At 36.9% G+C, this 15,401-nt stretch overlaps 1 protein-coding gene and 1 non-coding gene across 2 annotated transcripts in view; one reads left to right on the top strand and one right to left on the bottom strand.

Moving 5' to 3' along the window:
* The window catches only part of LOC110116013 (probable DNA helicase MCM8), an 80,046-nt gene extending 64,645 nt beyond the window's left edge, over positions 1–15,401 (top strand). Inside the window, exons 15-18 of the mRNA XM_020849438.2 lie at positions 11,407–11,577; positions 11,807–11,920; positions 12,718–12,758; positions 15,223–15,401. Coding sequence (XP_020705097.1) covers positions 11,407–11,577; positions 11,807–11,920; positions 12,718–12,758; positions 15,223–15,262 — 366 coding nt within the window. The 3' untranslated portion in view covers positions 15,263–15,401. The remainder of the gene's footprint in view (positions 1–11,406; positions 11,578–11,806; positions 11,921–12,717; positions 12,759–15,222) is intronic.
* Positions 14,927–15,030, bottom strand: LOC114580322. The gene has a single exon (XR_003701684.1). It is a non-coding gene; the product is annotated as a U6 spliceosomal RNA (small nuclear RNA).

The raw sequence follows: 15,401 nt of genomic DNA, 5'->3' as shown, positions 1-15,401 counted from the left end.
TCCCTTACCAACAAAAGCCTTGCTCTCACGAAGCCGTGCATAATTCTATTGAAGCATATGAAACACATATAGAACTATATATATATATATATATATAACTTATAAACAAAGTACTTGTTGACCTCTGTATAATACCCAAAGGAAACGAAAAATGAAATCATACCTTGTACTGGTCGAACCCGCGGATCCCGCCTGATATCATGTGTATCTGCTCTGCTCTGCGATCACTTCCCGTCAATAAAAGAAGGCCAAACGAAGCCTTCTGTTCGGCTTCTCCCTCACACGAAGCTTCGACTCCCTCTTCTTCCTGTAGCCCTCCTACACGATCCCAACTCCAGATCCCTACCTAGCAGTCAAACCCAACTCGTGATTACGCCCCATCTCCAACTGTCGACGACACCAAGCTCCCGATCTCTACCTCCCAGAACTGATCCCCTGTTCGCAAGCCACTGACCTTTGGGTTCATTCGTCTAGAGAGAGAGAGAGAGAGAGAGAGAGAGAGAGAGAGAGAGAGAGAGAGAGGAAGAGAAAGCTTTCTCCATACCTTAAGCCCAAGTGTCATCCCCCTCTCTTAGCTTGCGATCAAACTCCACAACAAATCCTAGCCGACTCCCCACCTCTTCAGCCCCTCTGTTGCTGGTCGACTTCACTCATCTGACGCCATTCCCTTCCTATTAGGGCTGAAGTTACGACATTTTAGATCGGAAGCCATGGTAGGAGCTCGCTGTGAAGGTAACTTTATCCCTTTCCTGCGCTTCCTCGACCAAATCTTGCAAATTAGAGGGGTCGAAAGGGGAAACAGAGGATTTAAGTTACAATAAGATTAACTAAATCTCGTCCAAATGAGATATAGCTTAAATTCCGTTCAATGCCTTTATAAATCTGATATTTAGATAATTTTTCTTAACAAGATTTAGCATAAATCTTACTCTGATTTTGCATAAATCCTATTAATAAGATTTAGCATGAATAATACTCAAATCTGGCTCAAGTCAAGCCTAAGTACTATTCAATTCTTGTATCAATTTATTTGAATTAAATTTAATTAATTTGATTTAATTAAAATGAATTATTTTTAATTATAATTAATTATAAATTAGATATAGTTAATTAGATTTAATGATGATCAATTATGTTTAGTTATAATTAATAATTATTAATCGTAATTAATTAAGTTTAATTATGATTAATTTTTAATTATAATTAATTATTAATTAATCGTACATTAATTATATTTAATCAAATCTTATTATAATTAACTATTTTTAATCATAATTAATTGTAATTAATTTGTTTAATTATAATTGATTTAAAAAAAGAGGAAATGCAAGTGCTTCTCTTTCCTTGCCTCGATCCACATGCCACCACTATCTCGACGTCCGCCAAGGTATAAACCTCCTAAACTTGGGAGAACCTGCCCTCGGCACTTGCGACAGGGCGAATAACCACCCATGCACGATTTTCTTAGCATGGTGAGAGGAAGTTCGCTCTGATGCTTGTGGCGAGGCGGGTAATCCCCCCTAAAGTCCTTTTTTGGTGTTCGTGGTGCGCCAAGGGACCACCTATGCACGCTTTTCTTAGCGGGGTGGGAGGGAACTTGGTGCGGTGCTTACAACGAAGCAGACGATCCCTGTGCGTGCTTTTCTTAGCATGGCGAGGCAATAAAGAACTATTTTTAAAAAAAATTACTTTTTATAACCCATGCATGCCTTTCTTGGCGTGGTGGATCACAAAAAAAATCACTATTCGTGCAAGTCTTTCTTAATGTTGTGGGTAGGCGGCCTCTTGGTTTTTCCCCTAAACGGGGGAGACGTTGGGAGGTTGCCGAAATTTTGTTTGAAATAAGAAAAGGACTTGGAACAAAATGGGACTTGGACTTGTTATAAATGATTTAATTGAACTCAAACAAATCAAGTAAAGAATTTGAAAATAAATAAGATTTGGACCTAAATGAATTCGAACTTGAATTTGACCTAAGTATTAAGTGAATATGACTTGGGCAATTTGGACCCAAATTCAAGTGGGCATGACTATGCTTGGACATTGAATATGAACTAGAATTTGAACTCAAGCAAATATTTGAGTTGGGCAACAAGAGATTCGACGAATGGAAGAGGCTCATTTTGAGCCTGAACTTTATTTGAACATGTTTTTGGACTTGTACTTGAGCCTAAAACTGAACGGAATTCAAATGATTAACAAAAATACTTGAGTCTAAATGAAATAAGTTCAGACTTGAGCTCAGTTTGAATACTAAACAAATATGACTTGAATCTTTTGGGATCTAACCCAAAAGAACAAGGGACTTATATTGAAGCTTCGCCGGACTTGAGTAAAACTTGATTGAACCAAATGACAATCAGATGAATTTGCAATTTGGACAGCAGGGGACTCGTTATGGAGGAAACTTCAAGCAAATGAAAGCTTCAAATGTGTATCATAATCCATACATAAACCTCTGACTAGTGAGAATTAAAATGCAAACAAGGATATGAGTGTACGTTGCAAATCATACAATAATAATGATTTGTATCAAATAAAAAAAAGAAAAAAGAGATATGTAAAGTTTGGGATAGGGGAAGAGCTTTGCATATGAACAACTCACAAATAATGAACAAGTCCTAAACATAGACTTGCAGGTCTATGTGCCAAAGTCTTGCAAGCATAATTCGAGCACAAGTGATAATGAAGTTCCATACAGTTCGTAATATCCACATTAACAAACTCGCAAGTCTAGACAAAGAACCTGAAATCACTAATGGAGGGGATTCCTAATGAGTGTGTTGACTCATTACAAAACTCTTGGATGATGTAGTGGCAAATAAGCAATAGACTTGTGATGATGCAGTTTCTCTACAACTAATGTCAACTATTTTGAGAGTGTATACAATGGTTCCCACGAGCATTGAAATATGTGCAAGCAAATGCAGCAATTTTCCAATTTACATTAGAGTAAGATAATGATGGTCTTTATGGCAGTCATGCAGGAAGATGTAGTAACCCCCACTACATCCACTTGTAAGCATTAACAGAACTTTGTAGCAATCACACTAGTCTACTTGTATATAACGACGGTAGATGAGATGCAAAAGCAATAATTTCTTTACAACCAACATCAAGTGTCTTTAAACTACAAGCAGTGACAGTCAACATGTAATGACTTGCAAATCAAAACACATGAAGAGATTATTGATGAATGTGGCTCAACCGACGGCTAATATCATGTTACAAATAAGCGTATTGATTTGCATAATAGGCAATAATGAAGGGTATGCTGTAGGAATGAGGAGTCCTCTATAAACATGAACATGTAGCATGTCATTTTCAGATGAAGGCTGAAGGCCATAATAAATACTGAAAAACTATAACAATGGTGAGCTCCTATGAGCTACCTAGGAGATCTATTACACACGCTGTCTACAAGTGAATACAAAAGGACTACAACAGATAATGACATCTGTAAGCAAGGCAGGAGATTTGTTAGTGCACTACAATCTACTTGCATAAATCATGCAATTAGTGCACGACAGTCTACCTGTATACAATGGGCATGTAACCAGTACAACGCCATACCACCGGATCTGCAACATTCTTACAAGCGGCAGAAGGCGTTTACAAATATCTCAAAATGCCCCTACACATGCACCGTAGTTTGTATACACATAGGTACAAAAAGGGTAAGTGTAATCATAAAACTCGTGTGGACCCCGACGAGCGGGTTATTGGTACACACATGACATCTAGGGATGCTGTGCGGGTCAATAAGTGAATTGAAGCTCGAACTTGATCCTTCTATGCAGATCAATAGGAGTCGACAGGGTTCGAATCATCAAACAAATATACGGTGGTGGCATATTTGTCTTAATACATTCATATTAGGCCTTCAAGGCCTATAACAATATGAATTCACTAATAAAGGCATAAAGCCTACGAAACTCAATCCTCTATCGACTAGTAGACAGAGTCGACAAGGTTCAATCCACAAAAAGAAATGACCCTTTATACCCCAATGATAGCCGTGTTGAATGTAGATCTCAACTGGAGGAGTTCATAAAATATCTTCAAATGCCCTCAAATATCCACAAAATTCAAATATTTTTCAAGTGACCTCAGCATCACCCCGATGATTGCCGTGTTGAATGAAGATCTCAACCGGAGGGGTTCACAAATGTTTTCAAATGCCACTCAACTACTCCAAAATCTAAAATAAAAAAAAAATCCTAAATTTTAAGATATTTAAAATTTAAAAATCAACTATCCAACCATTTAAAGTAAAACACATCCACTCTCCGCAACAGTTTGTCAGGGTGGACAAGTTCGCAACAGTTTCCTGGGGTGGACAAGTTAAAATTTCTCTTCAGCTCACATAGAGCTAATGCCCAGTCGAAAATATCACTAGGATTCATTCTCGAATAATCTCCTGCTAGTAAGGACATGGTACGTGTCCTCTGACCGGTGGTTTTGCTACTAAATGGCACCGCAGGATTAACGGTTATGACCCGAGGCCCTCTGAACCGAGTGGTTTTGCCGCCAAATGGCACCACGAAATATCGATTATGGCCAGAGCCAATATGCTCCTTAGTGATATCAAATCCTTGAGATATGAATCAATAGGATATGATCGATAGGGCACAAAACTCTATGTTAGCTAAGGTGGATTCAAATTTGTCCCCTTAGACAAGCATTCCCCTCAACTCTACAAGGTCCCCTTGGACGAAGCAACCCATAGTTGTCGACAAGGATCCTTCTGTCAGGTTGGGTCGACTACCTCCTCTGACTAAGTAGACCAGGGACCATGATGGCTCGAGACGACAGAACCATGGGATCTTGATCGAGTCCATCATCCATTCCCCCACTATCCGCTTTATGTGTGAACTGATGAAATTTCTATTTTAAATTTTTAATCTTCCAAACTTTTCAAATTCCCAAATTCAAGCCCATGCTGCTACTATATGCCAGATAACATGTATTCTCTACGTTTCTGATTGACGACTAGCCTTAATCGAAAGTTCTCTCTCGTGATCGGGTGGGATAATTAATTATAGGGGCTTGCGCCTATAGGAAACTAGAGCTCAGATTATAAAGTCCTCATAAAATAAGGGGAAATTTCTGGGTAGTGTCTTATCTACAAACCTATCTGCCTTCTAAAATTTATTCCGAAACTAATCCATTAAAACTCCCTCGCCGAAGAAAAGCATACAATGCGGGCGGAGGCTGGGGCCGAATTTTCGAAGCCCATGGTACTTAATAAAAATTCTTATACTAGCATATGCTTTTCTTGATCTCTAATAAATCGACTGATTATCCTCTTGGCCATAGGACTGTCAAAAACGAGTCACTGGTCGGGTAAAGCTGACCCGACATTGTTCAACCCTACCCGAACCCGACCCGTTTGTTGTCGAATATTTTTGTATCGACCAGATCCAAATCGAGTCGATTCAAGCCCGATTAGGTTCGATCGTGCTCGATCAACTCAATTAAATGTCGTCGAAGTAAAATTGGCCCAAATTAAACCTCAATTAAGTTAAATTAAATTAAAATCAAATCAATCCAAACTGAACCCAATTGAGCCCCATGGAGCCCCGTCGAATCAAATTCGACTTAATTCGATGTGATTCAACGCCGATTCAAGCCTAATTTCATAAAATTGGCTTGATCGTACCCAATCGGACCCAAATCAGTTCTGTTCGAGTCCAATTTGAGCTCGATGTCAGCCCAAATTAGCCAATTTGGGCTAGATTGAGTCCTAAAATCAGACTTTGAGATCAAGGGCTGAGATTTCTTCTCAAATCCCACCCAATCTCACATCAGAAAATCCACTTGAGTGGTATTTTCTTCGTTTTGCGCGACTAGGAGGCGGGATTGGGTTGTTTTGGGTGGCACACCTGCTTTGTGCGTGTCCACAGGCGAACAAAAGAGCGGACAAAGGAAAGAGGGGGGCATTTTCCCCCCTCTTGTTCTGTCTGTCCGAACCCGAGTGTGCGCGCACGCACGCACGCGCGCGAGCGTGAGAGAGAGAGAGAGAGAGAGAGAGAGAGAGAGAGAGAGAGAGAGAGGGAGAAGCGAGGAATTCGGTACTTCCCTGCTTGGAGTTTGTGCTCTCTAGGCTGACCGACCCCGTACAGATCCTCTGACGCCTCCTTGTCATCCGCCCTCTTTGGCTGCTAAGCGCCCCTAAGCCACCAACCTCTCACCAATCCGTGCATGGCTCTTCCAAGAGAGTTAAAACTAGGGTTTTCTTGAAATTTGAAAGGGAGAAGGTGCTTCCATAGCCTCATTTTCTTGCTTCCCGGCAAAGGCGAGGGTTTCTTCCATTGTCTTCCCCAATGCCGACGACCTCGAGGCAACAAGGAAGCTGTTGGAAGCTTCCAAATAGTGCTTAGGAAACTTTGGAGCACCTTGGATGGCAAAGAAGGTACCCAGAGCATCTTGGACAATGGCAACAATGTCCGGAGCAGCTAGGACAATAGTCTTCTTCCCCCGGAACAGCTTGGACAGCTACTTGGAGCTTGGATTTGAGCGCTTGGACAGCCCGGGTGAGGTAAAATCTCAAAAACTTAGGGAAAGCCCTAAGGCCTCCTAGCCTTTGATGTGGGGTTGACGTCCCCAAGCCCTAGATCCCTTAGAAACTTCGATTTTTTCTCCCAAAATCCCTCATTTGCCGTCCTCTTCACAAAACAATGGAAACTTGGTGGTTTTCATTTGTTGGTTCTCATGTGAGAGTCCTGAGAGGATGTTAATGCGTGTAGGGGGTATCCAACACCTCTCAAATGCACTATTTTTCACTCATATCACATGCTTAGCCTTTGCCTAAAATGAACCATAGGTTTTGATGATATCTTCCTATCCCAAAATGTATGATGTAGTAAGGGTTTCATTGCATTGTAGGTCATATTTCTTTCCCCTAATGCTAATATCGCGACAAAATCGATCTAGTGCATTAAATTGCATTTGTTGAGTTTGTGTTTCATCTTAGATTTGCGAAATTATGTAAACATACTTGTTCAATTTCAAATGTTGGATAAACTAATTTAGTGTACTTAATGGGTTTCCAACATCCATGACTAGACTTTGCCTTGTGTTGAAAATGTACAAGTTTATTTATGTGATACCCTAAATTGGAGAGAACATGTATAAGTAATTCTTTTAAAACTTGCAACTTGTTCAAATTACATGCACATTTCATTTACACATAAATTACCAAAAAAATAATTTATGGTTATATGAATGTGCATATGTTGGAGTTTAAGAATTTCTTTGAGTTCTTGCAAATGTTTTATCATGAACTTAATCAATATGAGAAGCATTTTAATTGAGTTTATGCGCAATATTTCGCAAGATTGGGTAGTTGATTGTTCTTAGTTGTGCAAATCTCTAAATTCAGAAACTCAACGTTATGCCTTTAACACACTAGAAGAATACATACATTAAAACTTGTGGCTCTTTGTAAATTATGACAAATGCACGCAAATGAATTTGAGCGGCCCAAAGCAATTTCTAGCTCATTGTGAAATCCTTCGCATTACTCTCAAAGGTTTATGTTGATGATTTCATAATGTAGAGAGCCAATCAATATCATATGTGATACTTTACAAAGCTCAAAGTTTAGGGTTTGAACCATCACATATTTACTTTTAGGTTTCTCCTAGATCTTGTCAATATTGATCTTTAGGATATCCCTAGAAGCTTCCAAGTCCCCTAGATAATGTCAAAATTGATTTAGAAAACTTTTCAAAGCTTTAGGAATCATCTCTTCTTTCCATGTGTCAAAACATTTATGGAAGAATGGAAAATTTCTCTTCTCATGCATGTCCTCCTTCAAACTTGATGCTTAGAACTTCCTCAAAGTTGTAAGTTCTATGTTGCATGAGTTCAAACATATGCACCTCCATGTGTGACATTTTGGAGCCTCTCCAAGCTCCAAATATTCTATTACATGAAACGTCAAGACTTTAGGATCTTATCCTAAGTCACAACTCCTTTGTTGAGACCCAAAATCAACAAGTAACTATCATCTCCTTTCATGCGTGATAATTTTTGAACCTTCCAAAGTTTCATAATATCGCTACATGAAGACCTTGAAGCTTAGAGCCAACTCTTAAGGTTCCTCTTTCATTTGTTAAGACAAGATCAACAGATGAACATCCTCCTTCGGCATAAGACCCCAATCTTAGCCTATCATATTTACCTAACCCAACTTAGGAAGATGAGCTTATATCATAGAGTACAAACTCGATAATTGGTTCTTGATCCATAGTTCCAAAACTACAATTCATTTCTCTCTTATACATGATGTGTGGAGTTTCCTCAAAGCTCCAAATGCTTTATTGTATAAATCCTATAATCTTAGGATGAAAATCCTAGGTTCATTGTATTTCGCTTGTTGACACAAAATCAACGAGTCAACATCATTTCCCTTCTTGTGTATGTCAACTTGGGTTTCCCTAAAATCCTAAATGCATGCCAAGAGGCCTTAAACTTGGAACCAACTTCCAAGTTCTTCCACCTTGTTTGTTGGAGCATGAAATCAACAAATATTCCCTTCATGTGCCAAGAGACCTTAAACTTGGAACCAACTTCCAAGTTCTTGCACCTTGTTTGTTGGAGCAAGAAACCAACTAATATTCCCTTCATGTGTTATATTTTGGAGCACCCTCAAAGCTCTAAATTATTCTATCACATGAGCCTTCAAGATCTTAGGGCCAAATTCTAAGTCCAAACCTTTATTTGTTAAGATATGAAATTAACAAATGAATAATCCTCTTTCATGTATAATGCATGGAGCATTGTCGAAGCTCCAAGTGTAAATGAGTTATTTGAAACTTGGAATCAAATCCCAAGTTCTTCTATCCTCATTGTTGGAACATAAAACCAACAAATATATTCTCATGCAAGATGTTCTAAGGCTCCTCAAGCCTTTAAACATATCGTTACATGAGTCCTCTAATTTTAGGACCATATCTTAGGTTCTTTCCCCTTCTTTGTTTGTTGAAACACAAAGTCAACAAACAAACCTCACTTTTCTCTTCATGTGTACTTAATTTGAAGCTTCTCCAAAACTTCTACTTACTATTACATGAGGTTATTAAACTCAAAACCAAACTCCAAGTTCTTTCTTTCAATTTGTTTGAACCTAAGATTAACAATTGAACATCCCGCTTAGACTTAGGAACTAAATCCTAGTCTTCCTTCTCTATTCACTTGATTTCAATTAGGTGAATGATCTTATTTCTTTGAATATCAAATATTCAAAGAACATTCATGAAATTTTGTAACTTTCAAGTTACATCTCCATTTACTCAATCCCAACTAAGTGAATGATCATTTCCTAGTGATCCCAACTAAGTGAATGATACAATTCATGTGATGAAAATCCGATTATCAATGTGATGGGGACATCAGATTGTGGAAGGTCTATTAGAGACGCGGCCGTCGATCTACGACAATGATTGAGTCATTGTATTTTTTATTTGTTTTATGTATTTTCTTATTTATGAAGTCATCTTGTATTTACTTTATTAGTTTTCCGTTGTACCTTTTTATTAAGGGAGGTCGTATGTAAGCCCAAGTGGCATTGTCGTCCTTTATTTTTGTGAGTCTTTGTATGTGGCTATTTATAGCCCTAGTGTTCTCCTTTTGAAGGTAATGAATGATTAATTGAAAACTTTGTTTCTCTTGTTTGAATTCGCATGAGAGCTTGAGAGGTTGGAGTGAAATCCCTAAGAGAGGGAAACTTGTGCAATACCCACCAACCTAGACGAGTCAGGGTCGCAGTTCTACCTTCTATCTCTTCTCTCTTCCTCCCTCTATCACCATCAGCCATACCATCTTCCCCTCACCTTGTCCAAAGATCATCCCACCGAATTCTCCCAAAAACCCCCTCCACCTAGCCGCCGGCTCTATTACCCAAACCCCATCCAAGCCGTCGGCCTTAGCCCCTTGCCCACTCTTGGATATACTTCCTAATTTTGATTGCCATAATTTAGATGAAATTTTGAATTCAAATTTACCCAATTTGGAATTCAAAATCTTTCCTAAATTATAAAATCTATTTTAGGAAAGTTTCCAAATCTTCCCCATCGGATTTCAAATTATTTTGGAGTGAATTATTTTCATTCTAAAACTGGTAATCTAAATGAAGGAAGCATTAAAGCCTCCTTAATTTTCTCCCCCATCCCCATAAAGCTGCCGGCCTTGCCCTCTAAGCCGCGGGTCCCACTCATCTTCCCCTATTCCTTGAGTTCCTAATTTAGTTTGGAGTTAATTTAGGATCAATTTGGAATTCAAGTCAATTGAATTTGAAATTCAAATTCTCTCCTAGTTTTAACTTATCTATTTTAGGAAAGTTTCCATAAACAATTCCAAATCAAATTCTATTTGAAGTTGATTTAATATCTTGCCTGATTTAAGACTCTCTTGATTAGGCAACCCCCTAATTAATTCCCTAACCTCCTCTCTCTCTCTCACAATGTCGCCAGCCCCCCTAGTCTAACCGCCCATCTCTCTCTCCACTCCCTCTCTCTCTCATTAATTTCCCTCCCCAATTTTGGGTGAATTAAATTCCCCTCCAAATTTCTTTCCTCTTAATTTCAAAATCTGAAATTTATTTTAGAATTTTGAATTTAAACTTCTCCTCCAACCTTTTCCTAACTCACGTGTGGCTCCCCTCTTTGGCCAAGCCCTCTCCCCTCCTCATCTCTTACTTCTTGCGAGGATTCCTTTTCTCTCAAGAGATCTAGAAGCTTTGAAGGACACACAACAACGCAAATGTATGGCCGATCTGGAACTTGACTACGGCCTCTCCTATGAAAAGCAAGGGTTTGTTTGCATCTTACATTCGACCTTCTTTGACGTCAACCCCCGCATCGATCACACCGTACAAGAGTACGTGGAGCGCATTTTGGATACCTTGGTCGAGGCTATTGAAGAGCAACTTGGAATCGTCGAGTGGAGGATTACAACCGATCCTTGACGAAGGTTTTCTAATCTCCCTTTTCTTGTATTTCTTAAAGTCTAACCCGTCTTTGTGATTTGATTGTAGTCAAGAAGATCGTGTTTACCCAATTCTGCCAAGCTTAGTAAACATATGGAATTGAGTGCACTTCATTTGTTTCTAATCTCATTGTTAGATTAGGTATTTTTGTTGAAAACTATTATATTTGCATGATCTTGATTTCCTATGTTATTTTGATGATTCAAAGTTCTTATTTTGCAACTTAGCCTAAATGGAAGTGACCGCCCTTAAGTTTTATTTTGTCGTTTTATTTTCTAATAAGTTTTAATTGTTATTTCTCTAATCAGCAAGCTCTTACAAAATTTGCTTCAAGCATTGTAGTCCTACATCACAATGTATATGGATCCTGGATGCTTTTCAATCCTCTTCGTGAAACCTTGTGTTGTCTACAGGATGTGGTTGAGATAATGAAGGAATCTTTGTACGACAAACTTTTGGATGAGCATGGCTTTGTAGATTTTACTAGGAATGGTGGGATGAGCCGGCAGAAAGAAGCCAAAAGATTCTTGAGTGCCCTCCACAAAGAATCTGAACTTAAGCAAGATGAGTGCTTCTCAATTTCGGTTAAGTGCTTCCATTGTTTTGTGCTAATTAGGTACCCTGTTACAAAGAATATGAACATAAAAAAGTTGTAAAGTGGCATAATAAGAGCATAACTTTTTTCCTAATGATTAGGTATTGCTTTACGTAGAAGGCTTTCATATTAATGCGCTATTGCAATTGAAAAACATTATTGCAGGTGATTTATTATCTGAACTAACTTATTCCGTAATTTCTTCTATTTTCTATCAGGAAATATACAGTTTGGCTGATATGATTGGCTTGAGAGTTCCAGACGTTGACACTTTTTTGGATAACTTGAACAGTGCTGGCTATCTTCTTAAGAAAGGACCAAATAAGTATCAGGTATTTCGTTTGTAAAACATGAACTTATCTTGAGTAGCTCTTATCAAGTTTTGTAGTTTTAACAGAATAAAACAAGAGAAAGCTAACAAATGGTTAAAGGAATAATGTAAGAGTGTAATACCCCACGATACCTCTTATTAGTAATGTAGAGTGCCACAGAAATGAACATAACTTTCATTCTTTTCATTTCATATTCCTCATCATTTGCATACTTATATAAAAACAACCACCGACAAATGCATTTATTGAACAAACAGAACCATCTAAATAGTCCAAATTTCATCCTAATTACTTACAGAGCTACTAAGGAAATCAGAATACATCACTACATTTAGACAATTTACATACTTCACAAGAAGATATTATAAACACTTCTAAATAGAAAACCTAATCATTCCAACACTTTTCTAATCAGACTCAATTTTCTCCTTTCATTTTCCTAAAACAACAGCCAATATAAAATAACTGATGAGCTAAGAGGCTCATAAAATTATGCAAATTTAATAACAATTTAAATGCAAGACTATAGAAATAACAACATTAGAATCATAATTGAATCAAAGTTACTATTATTTGCACAATAACATAAAAGCATATTTAGAAGCATTCTTTCATTCATTTGAAATCTATACAGAATATCATAGTTAGTTTTCGAATGATTTGACTATCATTTTCATATAGTTAACTTTATAATATTGTTCAATGGAGCCTAGGTAAATCTTACATTATCGCCATTGAATTACATAAAAGTTCATTTTGCCTCTTTAGGGGTCATTTTTATCCCACATGCTATGCAGGTATCATATTTGGGGTACCTTTTGCCCCATCTGCTATGCAGGTATCATTCCAACCTTCACTAATTTGATATTCAGCAAATTTCAATTATTCATAATAAATACTTGTTTTATATCATTGCATACTTTTATAACAATATATCAATTATATTGTTTGCATAAGAGAATATGTAGATAATATTTAAAATTTTTAACTATTTTCCAAAATATTACCAACTCATAAAAGTTTTAAACAATCTTACTTGATCTTATTTCAACTTCCAATCATTCATATGGATATGTAGGTGCTTGTACAGGAATACTAGGAGGTATGCTCATATTCACTAATTTAAAATCATCTTAATGCAATTATACCTTCAAATGAATAAAGTGACTTTGTATGTATATATAATTGATAACATTCACTTTTGTAATTTAGAATTGCATAACTTATCTCTTTGACGATTTATCTCCTCAAATTCTCTACCTCGTACTCTTATTTCTTTGTAAGTTACCTACAATCACCTCTCTAATTCTATGATTTCTACAATTTATAATTCAAATAAATTGCATGAAATAAATTTATACTAACATAACCATTTACCTCGTAACCTCCCTTCTGCAAAAACTCGATGAATCCTGAAATGCAATTTGTGTAAACTTATTTAGAAACTTGTACAACCTTTGTAAAATTATCAACCAATTTAAAACAACTAAATTTACTTTAACTCATATTCTTCTTTCCTCAATTTCCTTCTCTTCCTTTCTCTTTTTCCACTGAATTAGTCACCACTTCACTCATGGCAACAAACAGTCGTTCTGCTTCTTACTCCACCAAGAAACAATTCTCCTCAATGCTACTAATATCTCACAGTCGCAGTTCTTACATAGAAATTTCTCTCAATTAACTTTTGTTCTGCTCACAGGATCCACAAGACATGCTTCCCACTTTCTTTAGCTCATAGAACCGAGCTCCTCCCTACAGCTAATCACTTCTTCACAGCACTGTGCCAGTCCCTTCTCCAGTGCACTGCACTGTGCCGTGTAATGCAAAAGTTTCCTCACCCGTGCTTCTCCTCCACTGATAACTGCTATCTGATTCTTCCTTCCCACACTCAAATCTACACTAATCAATTCGGTTTGTATATCTGAAACCAAATGGAAGTGGGGCCCACTGCAACTGCCATCACACTTTAGTCTTTTCAAAGCATCTATTCAGGAAATAAAACAATTATCTGCTTTAATTCAATCTTTACCTAATATCTAATATTTACTTAACAGAAATTTTAACTTATTACTGTAAAAATTATGTTAAGTATAATTATAATTTAAACTGAAAAGAAAATAATTTATTTAAATTACTTCATAGAGTTTATGCATTTTTAGAAATTTACATTTAAGATATACTTCAATTATGAAAAGAAATTTATATTTCTTTATCTGAAACTTTTGGTTATTACAAAGTGGGGGCGCTGGAACATTTAGCTCATGGTTGCTAAATGGTTTACCAGGGCCATATTTGAGGCTTATATATTAATAGCAGCAACCATATATGGAACCGACCCAAAAACTAAAATCAAAATAGTGAGATACATATCAACCCCAGCTCCTTTCATATCTAGGACTGACCAACTCTCATTGTCATCCAAACAACCTCCCTCAAAAGCAAATTTTTTTCTCTACATTTGAATCATCCTTCTCCTTCCCTAAGTTTGGATTATTCTCCTTTAATCAAACGTTTTTTAACAGTTGAGTGTGCACACCAAATCCAATCAACCATTGGGAAGCAATGTGGGAGTGACCTCTTTTGGTATCATGCTCAAGTAAAAAGTTAATCATTAGATTCGCAAGTCATATAAGTCATTCGAGCCCAATTGAGACATCACTTGTCCTGTTCTAATCGTGTATTATGTCATAACCTAACAGTAAATAGTAGATATGTTTATTTGTGAGGTTTCGAAGCAAACTTTTTTCCCAAATGATTGAATAGGGATTCACTTTTTGTTCAAATTTGAATCTATAAATTGATCCATCTTTATGCAAGTTAATTCAGTTTTATTCTGGCAATTTTATCCAATTACAAATTAGTAATAATAAGCTTGTGCTTAGATGCTAGTATTTTGAGTAAAAGGAAATGCAGAATTGGGTTTGAAAAGTTAATCTAATTGCAGTTTCATAATCAGCCCAGAAATTAAAAAAATATATATAAAAAAAAAAAAAAAATCATCCCAGAAATTATCGGAACCATTTTTCAAACTTTGTTGTCATCCTTGCACAAGGCCCATACTAATCGTCTCTGAATAATTGCGCAAAGCTGAAGGAAAATAATGAAATTTCTTCACTTGAGCGAGATTTTCTCATATTTTTATAACTGCTACTGTAAATTTAATGGATTGTTATTTGGAAACTGAATGAAGATCTTACCATCATGTTCATGATGTGCTGGGTTGACTATTTGACTTTTGAGAACTTTCAAAAACTTAAGATTGGAAGTGTAAATCTATATCTGATAAAGCTTTTTCTTTGCAGGTCCTGTCTTCATCTTTCTCGTAGTCAAGCGACTTGGTAACTTGGTTGAGCTGTTGGATAAGCAATTGACAAGAAATGTAGAGAAAATTATTCTTGTTCAATATTACGGTTCTCTGATTTTTCATATTGATTCAGAAGGGAAATATTTTAGTCCAGTTGAGAAAATAACAATTTTGATA

This window comes from Dendrobium catenatum, unplaced genomic scaffold (genome assembly GCF_001605985.2).
Source record: "Dendrobium catenatum unplaced genomic scaffold, ASM160598v2 fragScaff_scaffold_945, whole genome shotgun sequence".
In the NCBI taxonomy this organism is placed as follows: Eukaryota; Viridiplantae; Streptophyta; class Magnoliopsida; order Asparagales; family Orchidaceae; genus Dendrobium; species Dendrobium catenatum.
This window is presented reverse-complemented; position numbering and strand designations above follow the sequence as displayed.